This window comes from Agelaius phoeniceus, chromosome 10 (assembly GCF_051311805.1).
Source record: "Agelaius phoeniceus isolate bAgePho1 chromosome 10, bAgePho1.hap1, whole genome shotgun sequence".
Lineage (NCBI taxonomy): Eukaryota > Metazoa > Chordata > Aves > Passeriformes > Icteridae > Agelaius > Agelaius phoeniceus.
The window spans coordinates 13104551-13121857 of NC_135274.1; the positions used below are offsets into that span (position 1 = coordinate 13104551).

The 17307-nt window shown below is 39.6% G+C and overlaps 1 protein-coding gene across 2 annotated transcripts in view; it reads right to left on the reverse strand.

The window, feature by feature from the left end:
• The window catches only part of SLC9A9 (solute carrier family 9 member A9), a 176505-nt gene extending 160780 nt beyond the window's left edge, over positions 1–15725 (reverse strand). The window contains exons 1-4 of one of the 2 annotated variants that reach the window (XM_054639225.2): positions 15388–15725; positions 9602–9804; positions 6687–6764; positions 5986–6062 (exon numbers count right to left, since the gene is read on the reverse strand). In XM_054639225.2, coding sequence (XP_054495200.2) covers positions 5986–6062; positions 6687–6764; positions 9602–9804; positions 15388–15562 — 533 coding nt within the window. In that variant the 5' untranslated portion in view covers positions 15563–15725. Of the gene's footprint in view, positions 1–5985; positions 6063–6686; positions 6768–9601; positions 9805–15387 lie in introns of both variants that reach the window. The other variant, XM_077183933.1, reaches the window with a different exon arrangement.
• Between the last annotated feature and the right edge of the window lie 1582 nt (positions 15726–17307).

Below are 17307 nucleotides of genomic sequence, written 5' to 3' on the forward strand. Positions count from 1 at the left end.
TGTGACATGGAAGGAGCCATAACCTCCAAAAGGGGCACCAGCACAGGCACTGCACTCTTACAACACTTACATTTCATTCAATTAATGTTTTCTTACTCGTTTTGTCTTTATTTCCACTCATAGGCTGAATATCTGGCCTCAAAATATTGTTAGACATTTTTGAAGTCAGACATCTGATGTTCAGGGGCTTTTAGCACTGAGGAGGGTAAGTGGTCTAAATATAAGTTTTCCCTCTTTCTTCTTCAATTAATTTCTACAGCACTAAGATACTGTAACACTTCCCCTCAGCAGTTTCTGTTTGTACCAAAAAGAAAGGAGGGGAGCTATATACAAGTGGAGTGTGGAGGGAAGATGGACCTGGGGGTTTTTTGTGTCATTTGATGACATGCAGTACAAAAGAGTATTTTGATTAGGGAAAAAAACCCCCAAACTTGTACATGAATTAAACCTAAATTAATACAAAAGTTATCATCTGGAAGGCAAGAGCTTAGCTGGTGCAGCAGCAGATAATCCTTGTAAAGGTATTTGCTTAGTTTATGTAGAGCTCTGTAACAGAGATTTTGTTTTTTGTTACCCTTAAACTGGCCCCATTTTCCCTTGCAGAAACAGTTCCAAAATCCAGAAGAATCCCACAGCACCACACAGTAAGTTCAAGCCAAACAACATTTGGCTTTGCTCTGCTGGAGCACATAGGTACAAGTGTTTCATTTCCAAGCTGTAAAGTCTGTCCATAGCCCTCCAGTGAGAAAGAACAGCAGATTATAGGCCCAGTACTGCTCCCTATCAGCAGACCCCATTTGTATATTCCTTTAAGCTTCCAGCAGAAAGTAATAAACACACCCATAACCTCACTGAACTCCCCTCTAGCCCAAAGTACTTATGGAAATAAAAAAATATCCCCAGTCCTGCAGAGCTCAGTAACCACAACTACTGCCTGCTGAGGCTTTTGGGTATGTGTCCCCTCACCTTTAGAATAATGTTTGGGCAGGTGTAACAGTGACAGAAGTGAATCTCTGACTGGAAAGTTATGTCAGGATGCATCTCACCCAGGTAAACTGCAGAAAGGAAAGTTCAACCTTTTGTTTTTAGTGCTGCATTTGAGCAACAGTGTTATTAATTCAGCCCAACCCATCCTTCTTTAGAAGGCACAGAGATTCTGCTGTAACAGTACAGTTAAGAGTGAAGAAAAACAATTCCATGTGATGGTGGAATATTTGTATCACAGACATTTGAATGGAAAATGTCTACTTTCATAGAAAGTTATGATGGAAATTCTAATAATGATCAACAAAAATATCTGTATTGGTATTTGATATTCTTGATACTCCTTTCTTTCTCTCTTAAAAAATTTTACTCATATATGTATATGTCTATGTACAGAGACAAAAAAATTGCTCTGGTTTTCAAGTAAAAACCATCTAAGATTCAGATTTTAAAAGGGAGAATTTAGAAAATATATGTTAATTATATTGTATTATATTTATTATATTAATCATATTTATGATGTTGTATTATTATAGTCTCAGCATTCAGTAACCATATGTGGACAGCATTTGAATGTTCATTTGTAGAATGGTGAGGAATGGCAAAGGAAAGGATTCTTGATTGCCTGTGAGAATCAATTACGATGACTTATGCCTCACGTTTGAATCTAAGTGTCAGAAGAGACTTTGTCCAAACTGTTAGCCATGGCAGTTAAACACAGATATACAAAAGAAATACTTTGATCCTATGAGGGTTTTTAAATGAGAACTTGAATTTTGAGCCCTGATTGCCATGAAGTGATCTGACATGGTTACTGTAAATCCAGCATCCATGTGCTCACAGACATACTGGAATTAATCAAGCCAAACTAACCCCCTGTGGCTCCAGCTGAAATAAGTCCTGTCTCCCCAGCCAGAGAAGGTTGTGCAAACTGAGCAGCTAATAAAAACACCAATATCCTTCCTCCTAAAACAGGGATCATCCTGGCATGATTTTTCCTAACACCACTATTATTTGTTATTTGCATTTCGTAGCTTCCCTCAAAACAACAATTACTCTACTTTTTCTGATCCAAACCCCAATTTTATCTCAGCTCTCTTTGCTTTATTCAAGCAAAATTCTCACTGCAGCCACAAAGATAGATCAAACTTGGCCTACGCTTTCTGTAAATACATTTGTTATTTGAGTTGCACACTCAGAGAACTTTAAATTCCAGAAAAATCAGGCCTTGCCAAATGTAGTAGACAGGCTGGAAAAATATGAGTGAGTGACTGCAAACATGCTGCATTCTGAATATTGAAAATGTGGCTTTGGCATTGCAATTCGAGAGAACCCAAGTGAAACCAAATAAAAAATCACAGATAAGACCAACTTAATGATCTCAGTGCTCACATGCATAGGCATCTTGGCCCTGGCTGCCACTGAGAATACTGAGCAAAGAAGTCAAAAGGATTTCAAGAGGGGGAAAAATGCAAATGGTTCTACACCCTCTGCCACTCAATATGTTGCTCTGATAGGTTGTTATCACAGTGTAAAGATTTTTCCAAATACTTAAGCACTCTTCCATTATCAAAATAGAAAATTTCTATTACAGACATCAATTCTGGAAGATGCACCCCAGCACAGTTTATTAAAAATAGAATCTAAGGGAAGAGAACACTATTCCTTGCAGAAGTTAGCATTAGGTCCTTTTCCCCGCTTTTTCCTAAGATGTAAAAAGTAAAAAAAGGCAAGAGGGGGCAGATGTTCATTTAATACTTCAGCAGCCCAGTTTTCATGCACTCACTGGGTAGCATCAGCTCAGTGGTGCTTCAGCTTACCATGGTCATAATACACTGCTCATAGTGAGGTACCTATGGAAAAATGCAGCAACCCTATGCAGCAGTCCCACAGAAGCAGGGCTGGCTACACAAGTACCTGCAGAAAACCCCTGGAGTCCTGGGGGATACCAAATGGAGCACAAATCACAATGGGACTTCACAAGAGCAGCTATGACTGCAAACCACGTTATGTTCATGGAGGCACAGTGAGCAAACCAAGAGAAGCCATTAAATCTTTTGTTGGCACCTGGAGGTGACATGTGGAATAGTGTGTGTCACTTTGGGCTGCAGGACAGGGAAGGCAGAGATGGGACAGAACCACCAAGATAATTTGAGGGCTGTGGCATATGAGAAGTGACAGAAGCTGAGCTCCCTCATGTAGGTGGGAGTGGAGCTCAGTGCTGTCCTCAGGTGGGTACAGAGAACGTGAAGGCTGCATAGGGAAGGGATGGGAGGCAAAAGTTACAAGGTGAAGCAAGGGAAATTGCAACTGGATAAACACTTTGAAAGACACTTTGTAGTGAGGGTGGTTAAGAATGGAACAGATGTCTCAGAGTTCTGGATGACTGCAGACATCCAGACATTGCTTCCAACCAAAGTTATTCTCTGAGTCCATGAAACTCAAGGAGTCTCCTACAGCAAAAGACTGCCTGCCCTGTGTCAGGCTGAGCCTCACAGAGACTTGCCCTGGATGGTTTTTCTCAGGAAGAAAGAGATGTCTCAGTGGTTATTCTACACTATTCAGAAGATGGGAAGCTGGAACCACTGACAGAGAAAAGATCTATTGAAAGACTGGATCTTCTACAATTTTATGTCATGCAGACCCAGAGACAGCAGACTCTGTTCACCATGAAGGGGACCACTTCAGCTATTCTGCAGTTAAAATAAGCTTGGAGAGGGGGAAATTCCCCTCTCCCTCATGGGATCTCTCTGCATGGATCCTTGCTAGTCAGATTTGCTGTGAAGGGCATAATTTGTGCACTTTGCTGGGAAAGCTTTATATCTTTCCTGTGTTTTAAGTGGCTGAGGACAGCTTACAGCAAATAGGGACAGGCCTATAGCATTGCTTAGAGCAGTACTTAGCTGAAAGCAAGTAGGTTTTGGCACAATCTTCACTAAAAAAAAATCAATCTCTCTTACTCCTCCTTCCCCCACCCTCAGTGGGAATATCTGATTATAGCCTTTTCACTCAAATTCCACACAGCTCCTCTTTCTTGAGGCCTTTCACACAAAAGCAAAGACTCACAAAGAGCAGACAGGCACCATTGTATCCCTGTGTTCCATGGCAACGTTTTAGCACTCCAAGAGTTTGCAGCAAATCCAAATGATGTTTCTGTTCTTTATTAATGATATTTCCCAGCTGTTTCTGGTTGACAAAGAGAGGTCTGGTCCTTCTTTGTTACAGGCTGTGCCCTGCCACTTCAGGGAGCCCCAGAGGGGTGCACACAGAGCTCTGTAATTCAGGCAGCAGGAGCACAGCCCCAGTGAGAGGCTGCAGACAACAGAGCTTGAGCCTGGGGATCTTGAGTACTGCCTGTGCTTGTGCTGTGCTCATATAATGAGAAGAAAGCACAAGTTTAATCATACCTGTGCACACAATATTTGTCTACAGCAATGACACCTAGAAGTACCTCAGGGTTTTGTCTTTTTTTGTTTTTTTTTTTTTTTTTAACAGAACTAGTTCTTCACCCTTTCTCTCTTAGGACATAGTTTTCTTTTAGGGCTTACTTTTCATTCCCTTCAGTAAAGTTTTCATATCATCTTTCTTCTTCATGCAGTCATTATCTCCTCCTTATCCTGACATGCACATTATGCAAACATGCTTCACATTCACACAAGCCCTGCTCTGAATGTGTCGCTGCCTTCTCTGCAGTGGGTCCAGTGGGGGCTCTGGGTTTGTACTAGAACAAGGCCCAGTGCTTACCACTCTCTACCCTAAGGTTTCCTTTGGATCTTTATCCCTGACTTTGGGCTTGGACTTTGAACTGCTAGTAGGAATTGTTTCTAGTAGAACTTTTTCTAGTAGATTCTATCTGCATTTATTCTGTTTTAGATAACATGGCATGGATCTAGGAATGAAAGTATTGGGAATAAAGGCTAAATTCAATATATTATGTTTATTTTAACAAACTTATCTAAGCTGATCTGACATTTTTCATTTACAAGGGGCAATGTCAGTCATAAACCAAATGCATATTTAAAGGCATTACTGGCTGGACCACCCTAATGCTTTCCTGCAGTCTCACAGATCCCCTGGCTTTGGTTTATGTTCAACAGCTCAGACAAGAGAGTGGAAGCACAGGAAGAGTCCTACTAAGATCCATAACCATTGCTGCCTCAGAAATGTGCTACCATTTGGCTCAAAGTGTTGTTTGGATGTAGATTTTCTTACTGAATTTATAATTTCAGTCTTAGGGGTGCTCTCTGCCATAGAGGGTATGAAAAGAAAAAAGAGCAAGGGTCATAGGTACAATGCAAATAAAGACAGGGGGAAAATATGAATGATGTAGCTGTCCAAGCTGTGAAAAGTGATGAGGTGCCATTTCTTGAGGAAAGCAAAATTTCAGAAAGAAAAGTGAGATTAAGCTTTTCCTCCCCAATAAATGGGACACATGGCACAATGCCTCTGGGACTGAAACTGAAGGCATCCTTCTTCCTGAGCCCAAAGATGTTCATGGTTTTTTTACATGAAGGGGAGACAGCCACATTGAGAGTTTACACTCCTCTGTATTGCAGCACAGATGATGATCATACTTTGTTTGCAGAGTCTAAATTTTCCTGGCACTTGGAGCAACCAGAGCTTACAGGACATTTAATACCACAATGCCTCTGGTGCCTTATGCTTACTAAGCTTGATGATCAGAAATCTAAGATATCAACATAGATATGATGACATACCCATAAAAGAATGGGTTTAAAATCATTGAACTCAAAATTATAGGTCATTCATGTATTTTACTATTATTAAAATGACATTAAAGGAGAAACTTCCATCACATATTAATGCCAGTAAGAGCTTTATACCTTTTCCATCTCAGCACTTCTTGAGAAGGAATTACTTTATCTGCTACACCAGTTGCTAAGTATATGGACCATGCAGGCTCTGCAATTCTTTTTACAGTTTAGTTTTTAATTGCAAGAAATACCAAGCATGTGATAATAGCAGAAGGCACTCACTTACCCTATGACAATGCAGGAGATGGCAGTTCCCAAAAAGGCGTAGGTTAAAATTGATCCTAAGTTACGGAAAAAATGTCTCTGGGGAGGAAAGTTTGAAAGGAACTTTGTTATATAGAAAATAAAAAAGCATTCTGACCAAGTGGAAACACATTTAGAAGTGTTTCCATTTCCATCTAGAAGTGAAGCCTTTTTTTAGAATACATTTCTCATATGAAAGATGGAGGAATATTGGCTACCTCAGTTATTTTGGAAATTACAACTTAAAGATGTTCAATTTTTTCCCCTGGCGGAATACCATCAAAATTCCCTCTTTTTTATGTATCTGGCCAAATGTTTCAGGATCATGGCAGATTGGTGGTACCTGATGCAAATGGTATCATGACCCCATCCCTAGAACAAAGTCCTGCTCAGGCAGGATATGAGACACAGGCTGTTCCTGCCTGCAGGTCACAGCACTCAAAGTGGTCTCTTCTGAAAACAGGGAGGCCTGAGTGCTGTGAACTGCACAATCAGATCTTTGCACAGGGACAGAAAGAGAGCAGAATGAGGGCCATGAATCATTCATTTTAGTCCATTCCTGCCAGGCAATGGATTAAATTGGCAATGAAATTGTTAGCTGACTGTCCTCTGTCACTGGCCTGTTGGGTCTAGAGAGCAGCAGCCACACTCAGACCCTTCTGTCACAAAAAGAAAGACACATACCTTCTTCAAACTATATCCAGCATGAAATATAATGGGTGGCAGCAGAATGTTGAAGAAGATGGAAGGATCAAAGGTCATCTGCTAGGAAGGACAAAAGAGAGGGTAAGGACAACTAAAGTAGCATTTAATTTGGTATGATAATTTTTTAATTGTATCTTCTTATCAAGACTGATCTCAGGCTCACCTCCATGTTTGTGAGATTATTCTGAGTTGGTTTTTTGCAAGTATAAATGTGTAGTTCCTTACAGCTTGTAGATGCAGACTACTACTTGAAAAGTATTCCTTCAAGAAGGAAATCAGTCGTGCTGCATTACAGGGAACACATAAAAGCAGCTTTACCTGTGACAGCAGCTGCCCTACCAGACATGCAACTTGACAGTCCCATGACATAACTCCTGGGTCAGACATGATCTCTTGGTTACTTTCAGGAAAGACACATCAGCAGTGTTGTGCCTCAGTTCCCCATGTACAGAAGGGTGATAAAAGGCCTACATCACCAAAAGCAATTTAACATTTCCTTTGAAGGAAATGATTTATAAAACAGCCATTAAAAGTTTTAAAGCAATGCTAGAATAAGGAAGTGCACTGATCATACTGGCCTTCAACTTCTGGCACAGAGAAAGACCAAGGACATTGCTCAGCCATTGCAATTCAATAGAATAGAACAGAATTCTCTTTAAAATTACAGCATTGCTGGAGAAAAAAAACCAAAAAAGCCAACTTAAATAAGCCTGTGTACTGCTCAGTGTTCTGTCAGTGGGCTGTATTATACCAATACTTTTAAGAGACAGGAGGTAATTAGTGCCAAGGCTTGCAGCTCCTTTGTTCAGATGAAGTGATATTTTAAGGCTATGGTATTATATATTATTTTCCTTCAAAAGAGTAAGACCTGCCTACAAAATTACTTCTGCCTTCTTACTAACAGACAGCTTGATTCAATAAACAGGAAGTGAGAGCTGAGACTTTTTTCCATCCTGCTCACTTTGAATTATAAAGCTAAAAATTCTAGCTAAATAACCTGCCAGCAACATTAGCTGTGCTGACACCATCATTGAAAACCTAATGAAAAAAGGATTTTCTTCATTTATGAACTAACATTCTCAAATGTTAATTTTGGAATTAATTCAGCAGATATGTTAAAATATCTTTTCTGTGGGCATCAGAAATCCTGACTGCATGTTTTATTATTCAAAACATGTTCTGAAGAATACATGTTTGTAAGTCATGGCACAATCTATTCTCTCTGATAAAAGGCACTAAGTAAACACTTTTAGTGCAGTCAAAAGGGAATTACAGTTGTACAAACCCCAGAGCATGGTGTGATCATGCTTTCTGTTTTTTACATTAGTGCTTTTGCCAGTCAGGAAGGCTGCCAGGCATTGTTATTGTCTCCTAAATGCAGCTGAACTCATCCCCCTTTCCTTTTTTATTTATCTTCTTTTCAAGAGGGCATCTGCCAGGTAATTTTAAAGGAAAACAAGTGAAAATCCAGGCAGACTGAGGTCTCTGCAATAATTTAGAAGAACTACAATTCACAGTTGAGACCTTCAAGAGCCTTCCAGCAAAATGAGACTATAGAAACAAGATTGGGCAGTTCTCTGTAGGGGCAAGAGAAATTTCTGTGCAAGTCATTGCTGCTCCTCTCTCCTAAGTCAGCTCCAGAGCCAGGTCTGATGAAGAGGATCAAATGTAATGGATTAGTACACGTGCCCTGGAAATGAAACACACGCTTTGGCTAAGACAAAGCTGCAACTGCAACCAGCTAGCAGGAAAAAGAATGGAGATTCAGCAAAACCTGATTAGTCTGACTGCCACAGTATTTTCCTGTCTCCACCCACCACAACTCTAATGGTCCTTGACAGTCTGGTTCTTTCTGAGAAGGGCAAGTCTGGCAGTAACAGCAGACAGGCACACAATGCTGCTGCATCAGCAAGAAATTTGAGCAGATGGTTAAATGCAAATTCTGCTGAGCTCCACAGTTTACATTCTAAGCATAACTTAAAAGTTTTCCCAATGATAACTGTATAATACACAGGATCATGCATTACTGTGCTAGACAAACAACAATACTTGGAAAAAAGCTAAATAATACATTGCACTATTGGAAAAAGCTATTGGCAGGGGCTTTGGAGCTTCATGTGAATATACAATGTTTTTGAGCACAAAATCCAGGTTTTAAAAAGTGCTTCTGCACTCCAGTGTTCTTCAAATGGCTGCCATTTAAAAAAAATTAACATTATAAGAAGCAAATATTATGTGACCAGGGAAAGATATACTAAAAAAGTGAAATATTTTTTTTATATACTGGAAAAAAGAAAAGTCTATGGCATTGTGAAAGACTGCAAATTTTCTCCTACACTTCCCTTTTTGCATCCAGCCTGAATTGCCCCAGTGCTGTCTCCCTACTGAGGACCACTGCAGGAGTGGAAGAATGTATGAGAATGCTGTGATGAGTTTAAGTGTACATTAATACATATTTACAAGTTTGTGTTTTGAAAAATATTTAGAGTTTGCAGTTTCCTGTGCTGTCCACTGGAGGTAACCTCCCCTTGCATTATCCTGCCAGAGCAAGTCACTTTGAAGACAGAGGAAAAGTAAAGATATCATTGGGGTTTGTAAAGGTTTAGTGGCAATGAATCCAAGTTAACAGCTGTGTCTGCAGGAGCTGGGACTGTCATTTGAAACAGCTCAGGCAACCATTCTGTGAGTGCACAGTCAGCTTGGAGCTAAATGATGGTCAGGGTTCTACCACACTTCCTTTCCTTTACTGTTCTTCTCCCCACCCTAAATTCAGAACAGACTCTCTGTCTCTCTCATTTTACCTTGAAGCTTGTTTTCCTCTCTCAAGCATGAAAATAAAATAAATATCTTCCAGAGTTTAGAGCAAAAATAAAATAAAATAAGATAGCTTTTACCTTTTGAAGCATTGTATTGCCCTGGTGACCATTGACATTGTGGTGGCTGATCTCTCTTTTGTATTGATATTCGTAGACCTGATTAGTTATATTAATAAGCAGAGTGGATGGCCCAGATTTCAGTTTTTCACATTCATAAACAGTACCACTTTCAACATCTGGTGATTTTGTCACATATCGTATAATTAATCCCATTACAAGGCCTGGAGAGTAAAGAAAAAAAGAAAAATGAAAGATATTCAAGTACTTCAAAGTATTTGATGCCACACATTTAGAGAAAAAATTAGCTCTGCAAACCTAGGATACCTTTTCAGTGTTTCTACATTTATAGAACCTTTCTCAACACTTCATGGATGACCACAAAATACTCTTCCAAAATGGTCATTTCACAGGAATGCAGATGTTGGTTTGACATATGCACAGTCATACTCCTATTTGTGTGATCCAGCTGCTGGCATAATAATTAACTGAGTTTCTCATCCACTGCATTTCCAATAGTTATTTAGAGCAGGGAGATGTCTGCACAACTCATGTGCTGAACTGAGCATATAAACATCAGCTGTGCTGTTGGGTATTTTACACACTTCATTTGTGGGGACAAAACTCTGACACATCCTCAGGCAAATTCTGCTTTCTGTAGAAGATTGCATTTTTGAGACTGCATAAACATAGAAAAATAAAGTCAGGAAGAAGGGAAGGAATAATAAGACAATCTACAATTTAGGGCTCTTACAGATATTTTGTTTCCCTTTACATTTAACAGCAAGGAAAATGCATTTCTGCAGTCATCCTCTGGACAGTATGGCTCTTTCTGTTGGCTCTACTGGGAGGCTGCATGTTTACTTTAGGAGAGGGAATATTTAGCTAGATAATATTACTGAGATTATTTCCATCCTCAGAGACTTTGATTTGGTTTCAAATTTAATTTCCATATTTCTTTTATGTCATGTATGCTTTCAGTCCCATATATAGACTGAATAGCTTTACAGCTCCTAATTATTAGCATAATCATAAAATGCTAAGAATGCTCAGATGAAATATTGATGGAAGACACCTAAACATCTAGAAATATATACTTGCTATTAAAAGAAAAGAAAGAAATTAAATTACATGAAATATCAGAGAAGCATCTGCAAAATATGATATTACAGTTTCAGTTTGATCCCATCATCAGAAGGGGACACAAGTGATCACAAGGATCTCGAGAATCCTTCTTATTGTCACATCTTCTCCTGACAGAGACTCTGGGAACTGCAGATTCCTGGCATAGCTGTAAGTCAGGTTTGTAGCTTCTTGGAGGGATGCTGAGTAACAGCTGTAGTGTCAGTTTTAGTGTGTGCAGGCATTTGTGCTTGTTTAGAATCTATTGTTTAGTGTGGTTGCTTTCTGTAAATGATGGAGGATTTCAATAAGCTGTAGAAAATCCCAAGACCTCTCTCTTAAGTTACATAGCATTCATGCAATAAATCAGATCATAAATCTAGCTGTAGTAAAGGACAGAACTCCTCAAAATGTTAGGGGAAGATATGTGTATGTAAAGGGAAGCAAGCACTGCATGTGCCACCATGAAATATGACTTCCACAGTGCTCAGCCCAGATGTCCGAAATCATGAGTCAGAAACCAGGAAACCATTCATTAGTTAAAACTGTCAGGGTTTTCAGCTTATTTTTATTAGATTTCCTCCAGAAGAATCACATAATTAATTTTTAAATTCAATTTCAAATATGTTAAAAATTCAACTTATTTGATAGACTTGACATTTTTCATTCTCTGGACCAGAAAACGTACAGGATTTCCTTTACCATTTTTGTCCTTATGACTCAATGTTTTAAACTACTACTTCTATTACCAGGTATTACTTAACCTGCTCAGGTAACAGAAATATTTTGTAGACATTCACCAAGGCCTGTGTGAGGACACTGGCAGAAAACGACTATTCAAAAAGTGTTTTAAGCACATTTATTTAAATGCAGCATTGAAACAGAAAAGGCTGTCAGTAATGTCACAGATTTCTTTAGAAAAGTCTCAACTGGCCTTTGAAGTGGGATCTTGCAGCAAAACTCTAACTACAGCTCAGTCATGTATCAACTGAAGGCAATGCAGGTTCTCCAGGGTCTTCAGAGGAAGCAGGAAAAAATGGTTAATTACAGATGTGGCCATTGGTGGGATTTTTTAAGTCATTGTGTCAAACTCCTGAGCTAAACAGGACTGTTCTTTCCCCAGGATTTCATCTAGTCAGCTGTTAAATGCTTTCTGTAGTAATAACACTCAGGGAGGCAGTTTTAGTCATTAATTGATTTTTCCAAATATTTAAGATTTTCTTTCAAATTTCTTTGTCTCAAGAATGATGTTCCTCTCTTCACCTTACCACTACAAAATTTCTGCCTTAATTGTGATTTTCCTATGTCTCTTCTGAGTTCCAGTGAATGTTGCAATCAGGAAGACAATGAAATACTCTGTTTTAGGGAGGTTTAGAGATTTCTCTTTCTGGCACCTGTTCCATCCATTTCTGCCTGTGAGGTGTAGGGATACTCAGAACACACCATCAGAAGGCAAATAGAATTATTTCACACAAGAGGCTTATTGGATTAGGAAGGTATAAGAATGAGAGTTTTCATCATTAGACACCTCCAGCTGAATCCAGAACTGATTGTGCCTCACTCCCCAACTGAATTGGATGCTCAGAAGGGGCTGCAGAGGGTGTCTGTGAGTCAGCTTTCCCTCTGCACACCTGTCAAAACCTGTCCCCTCCAAACCTGCTGAAACACCTCTAACCACTGCAACCCAAAGCCATTTCATGTGAGCACCACAATGGCTCTTGTGTCATTCAGCCTTTTTATGTTTTCCTTCCAGTCTCATCAACTAACGCCATGGAGCACAGCATTGAAGGCTGGTACACCTGCAACCAGCCCCACCTTCACCTGGGGGTACCACCCACTCCCTAGGGGTGACAGTTACTCAAGCTGAGAACAATTTCCATTTAAATTTGGTAATTAACCTCCCATACAAAAGGCACAGCTTCATTGGCTGCTGGTTTGGGTTTTTTTGTTGTTGAGTTCAATTCTGGCTGCCTCCTTGCTGGAGTATTTTAGCCTCTTACTCAGAGCTGTGATGGTGCCTCCATGTGAGCCTGACACCTGAGTTCTGGGGAGGATGAACAGTTTGGATCCTTGCACTCAGTTTGTCACTGCATAGCTCTGGGTTATTGCTGCACTGACTCACATCTTACACGGGGGATTTGGTGCCTATTGGTTTATGGTGAGGCATTTAAAGCTATTTGGCCTGGCAGGAGGTGGCTGCAGGCACTTTGGTGTCCTGTTGGCTCCTTGTGTCTTCTCCAGCACCAAGAGGCCACATCCTGGGGCTGGTGTTCTGAGAGGGCTCACCTGCCCTGACCCCAGGCAAGTGGCTTTGTTTTCATCGGTGTAGATCATTTGCCACACTATTCCTGAGTGTGCCCTTGGATAGGAAACCCACTCACATCCATCTGTCTCCCTGGTACACAGAATCAGGAATTAAGTTGAGTTTACTATTAGTGGTCTGTTTATCAAACCCAACTACAGTGTGAAGAGAAACTTGCTCTCTGAGACTCAGGAAAACCAAGGAATGAATGAATGAAGGTAAGTCTGTATTCTTCCTTGTTTTTTGTGAGTGATTTTTCAGTCTGGTCTCAAAACAAACAAGGTAATTTGAGTCTTTAAATATTTTCAAACTAAATGCCTTGCTATATATATTTATACACACACACATACATATTCACACACTTGTATGTGAAATAATGTTGAGTTAATTCTGCATTATTCAAAATGCTTTTTCGTTTTTTTTTTATTTTTTTAATTTGTAGAAAGATTTTAAAATTAAATATAGCTATAGTTATTGTTGATCCATTGCTTTGGTAAAAAAAAAAAATTAATACACCTCAGTTATTTAAGTTTCTAAACAGATAGTATGGTTGGGGTTTTTTTTCTTGCTGGAACTATTCAGCCTAAAACTGAATTCTGCTACTGAGCCTATGAAAAAAAAAAGCCAACCCCCCCTCTCATTTGTTCTCTACTTTAAATAGCACTTTCTATCAGGCTGTGTTCCGTTTGTGGCTGTTCAGCATTTTGCAGTAACTGTAAAACTTCCTGGGTTTGTCTTTGTATATTTGTTTTTCCGCTGGTGTTCCTCACACTTTGCCTCCCCTGTCCTCTCCCCTGCTACTCCCCTGAGGGCACAGTCGAGGAACGTGGGCCCACCTGTCATCCCTGGGATACGCTCTGCAGTAAGTGCCCGTGTCCTATCACTTGAAGGCAGTTTGTCAGTTCATTGTATTGCTATTCACATATCTCATAAATAGCTCAATGGGCTGGAGCAAAGCAAACTAGCAGGACTGGAACCTATTTTTGTGCAGAAAAGGTAGAAATTAGAATTGCTTGGAAAGGGAAGGTGAAATTAAATGAGGGCAGGACTTGTCCCACTGTCAGTCTTGGTGTCATGAAGATTTTCTCCCAAAGCTGCTGCCTGCTGATCTGACAACCTCTCGTATAAGCTCTGAAATTTCACATTTCAATATTGCCATTCCATGGTGTAAAGGGAACTACACACATATCCAACATTTTGAAGGATAAGAAGGGCATCGTTAGCTTTTTAGATCTTACAGATAAGCTTTTCTTTTCCTGTTTGAAGACTGCCATAAATAATGCAAGCCTAAAGAGATAGTTTCTTTACAATAATGAGGAATGTTTTAATAATTCAAAAGCTGTGTCCTGCTAGAGCACTCATCTCTTAACCAATCCAAAGAATATGAGCAGGTTATCCTCATGATGTGCAGAGTATGTTCTGGGCAGGCAGCAAAACAGAAGCAAATGATGAATAAAACTCTAATTCCATACTTATTTATTTTTGTTTTGTTGTATTCTCCCATATTTCATTTCTGTTTTGGCTTTTGTCTAAATCTTGAGAAAATGCCATCAGCTGCACATGGCAAACAGCCCAACAGTGAGAAGGAAGCTCCTGCAGTAGAGGCACCCATCTTTACAAAAGCAGTTTCGGGTATTGCAGTGCTAGAGGATGTGGTGTGCACAGAATGTGTCAGAACAGGCTGGCACTCAGGTAATGACCGAGCTGTTGATTTCTATCTTCCATTTTGACAGTTTGCTTTCCTGTATGTATCTTATGGCAGCAGAGTCTCTCAGTGAAACAGCACTAAGAGAGTGCCAAGAGAAGTCATTACACGTGTAAGTGTGAGCCATTAAAGCAGAGAGTACTTGGGGGACAATGCAAACAGTTCTGTGTGAGAGTGAAATGCAACACGGCAAAACTTCATCAAAGATTAGGACTAGGCAGGCAAGCTAGAGTTACCCTACAATGACAGCATTGAGAGCAAACTTGAGACACATTCTTCAGTGTGCTTTTCAAAGGCACAGAGCAAAGCCAAAAGAAAGCTCTCAAGATTATTTAAACTTTATTAGACAACGTGCCTGTATCCACAAGGCTCCTCAGACTAACAGCTTTGAATGCTGGACAAACCCAAGCAGGCTGTTTTTGTAAACAGTGAAGTCCCCATCTCTCTGCTGCCTGAGCACAGGGAGCAGAATGCACATGCTGGGGGTAACCAGCTCATCACAGCTGCTGCCCTACCCAGGCAGCCTCTGGCTACTTCAGGAGAGATGCTGTCACATCATTATTGTACCTCACATTTAATTCAGCACATTTCTGAGCTTTGTCAGCACTTGATCTCAAGTACCTCATCATAAATATGCAACTAGTCCAGTGTTATGCTGGCACTTGAATTTATACTCACCATAAAGCATAGCTCCTCCAGTTTCATGCAGAAAGCGGAATCGATGGTTTTTAAACAACCAAATTGTTAATATTGTAAGAATGAGTAGAAAGTTAAAGATTAGCAGCTCCACAGCTCCCTGATGATAAAAGTGATCTTCATCTTTCACTGATACATATTCCTTCAACTTCTCCATTTCATTCCCTTTATAGAAAGTTTGTGAAAAATAAAGGAATAAAAAAAAATCCCAGGAAAGAAAGTGTTGTCACCTTAAGTACAAAAACTCCAGACACTACAGAAATTCACAGCAAGCGCATCTGTTTCATTTGCAGCCTCATGGTGAAGTGCCCCAGCTCAGAATTCAGCTGGATTCTAGTTACAGCTTCCTGTTCCTCTCTTAAAGCTGCCCTGTCTCATTTTTAATGGTGCGATCGCGTGGCTGGACTGCGCTTGCTCTGGCTGTGGATGCACAAATTGCCTCCAAGGCTCAGACTCTCCACTTCTAAAATTCTGTTGCAAAACTCAGCGTGTGTTCATCATGTTTTCTTCCTGTAGTTTACAGTCCAATCTCAATCCTAGGAGTCCTATTGTGTCTTCACAGTTTAAGATGGAGAACATTATGTTAAAATAATAGCATAACAACCTTTACTACACTTTGGAAGTTTAAGCACCTTTTTTCTTTCCTACTTCCCCACGTTTAGATGTAAATGACATAGAATAAAGGTGGCACTTCTGTGGTGCAAAGACAGAAGAAGAAAACAAATCAATGGATAAGGATTTCAAGATTTAGGCATTTGTATTGATCCTGTCAGATGACAGATCTCTCTAAAAGCAAGGGTCCAATCACCTGGAATTAGGAGTACTTAAACCCCCCCCTGTTGAACCAAATAAAATGCAGCAGAATATACTTTTCATCATTTCTGCTGTTTGTATGTTTTGATTTATTAAATTAATTATTCCATTGTGCCAGAAAAACAGTAAAAAACCTCTGTGTATAGCAAATACTCCTGGACTTCTGTCTATGGTCAAGGCTGCAATGCATTTGCATACAGAGAATTTCAAACCAGCTCTAATCTTCATCAGAAAAACCAGCAATTCTACTGCTCATTATAAAAGATAATTTTCTCATTATTTGATGTTAAATTCTCATAACTTTTTTTTTTAAAACACACTTTGGAGCTCACTAATCTGTACAAAATCCATTCCAAGTCAGGTAGGTGTCAAAGGGGAATAACCCAGCTGTCCATACTCTCAGTAGTTTTGGGGCTGTAGCTCATAATAGAGTGTTCCCAGGGAGGTACTGTTTCTTCAGTCAATCTAAATATTTTGTTCTTGATAATCAATCAGTTCTGTCCTCTGCATAAGCAAATTTCACCCCCTCTACAAGTTTCCCCTTTTTTCTTTCACTTTGTAATTAAATTATTTTCCTCCCAATTTTTTTTAATCAATGCTTTTTCTTTGCTTACCAGATACTTTTTCCATCTCTGTCAGTGGTTTCACTTTGCTCTCTGCATGTTTCACTATTTTCTCTCCTTTGTGTTTCCCTCATTTTCTCTTTCTTTCTGTAGATTTACCTTATAATTTGCAAACATGATCAGGGTTCTTGAAGTTAAAACTGTATTTCTCAAGTAATTTTCGAGGGATCCTCTGTGAGATGCAAAGCTGACAGAAACCAGAGGACACCTCCCAAATTAATGAACTGCAACTCAATTTTAAGCAAGGGTAACAATGCTAACTGGTATTTTTTGAGAATTATTCAATACTGTATTTTGAATTAAAAAATAAAGTAAGGGAATTGGGTGTAGCAATTTCATGTACAACTAATGCAACTGTTTAAAAGAATGTTAGTTGCATAGCCAAGGCTTATAGCTTTCATAGAGGAGAAAAAAAAAAAGGCTTGATATGGTTTTCATAGTCACAATTTGGAAATGACAGTGACCT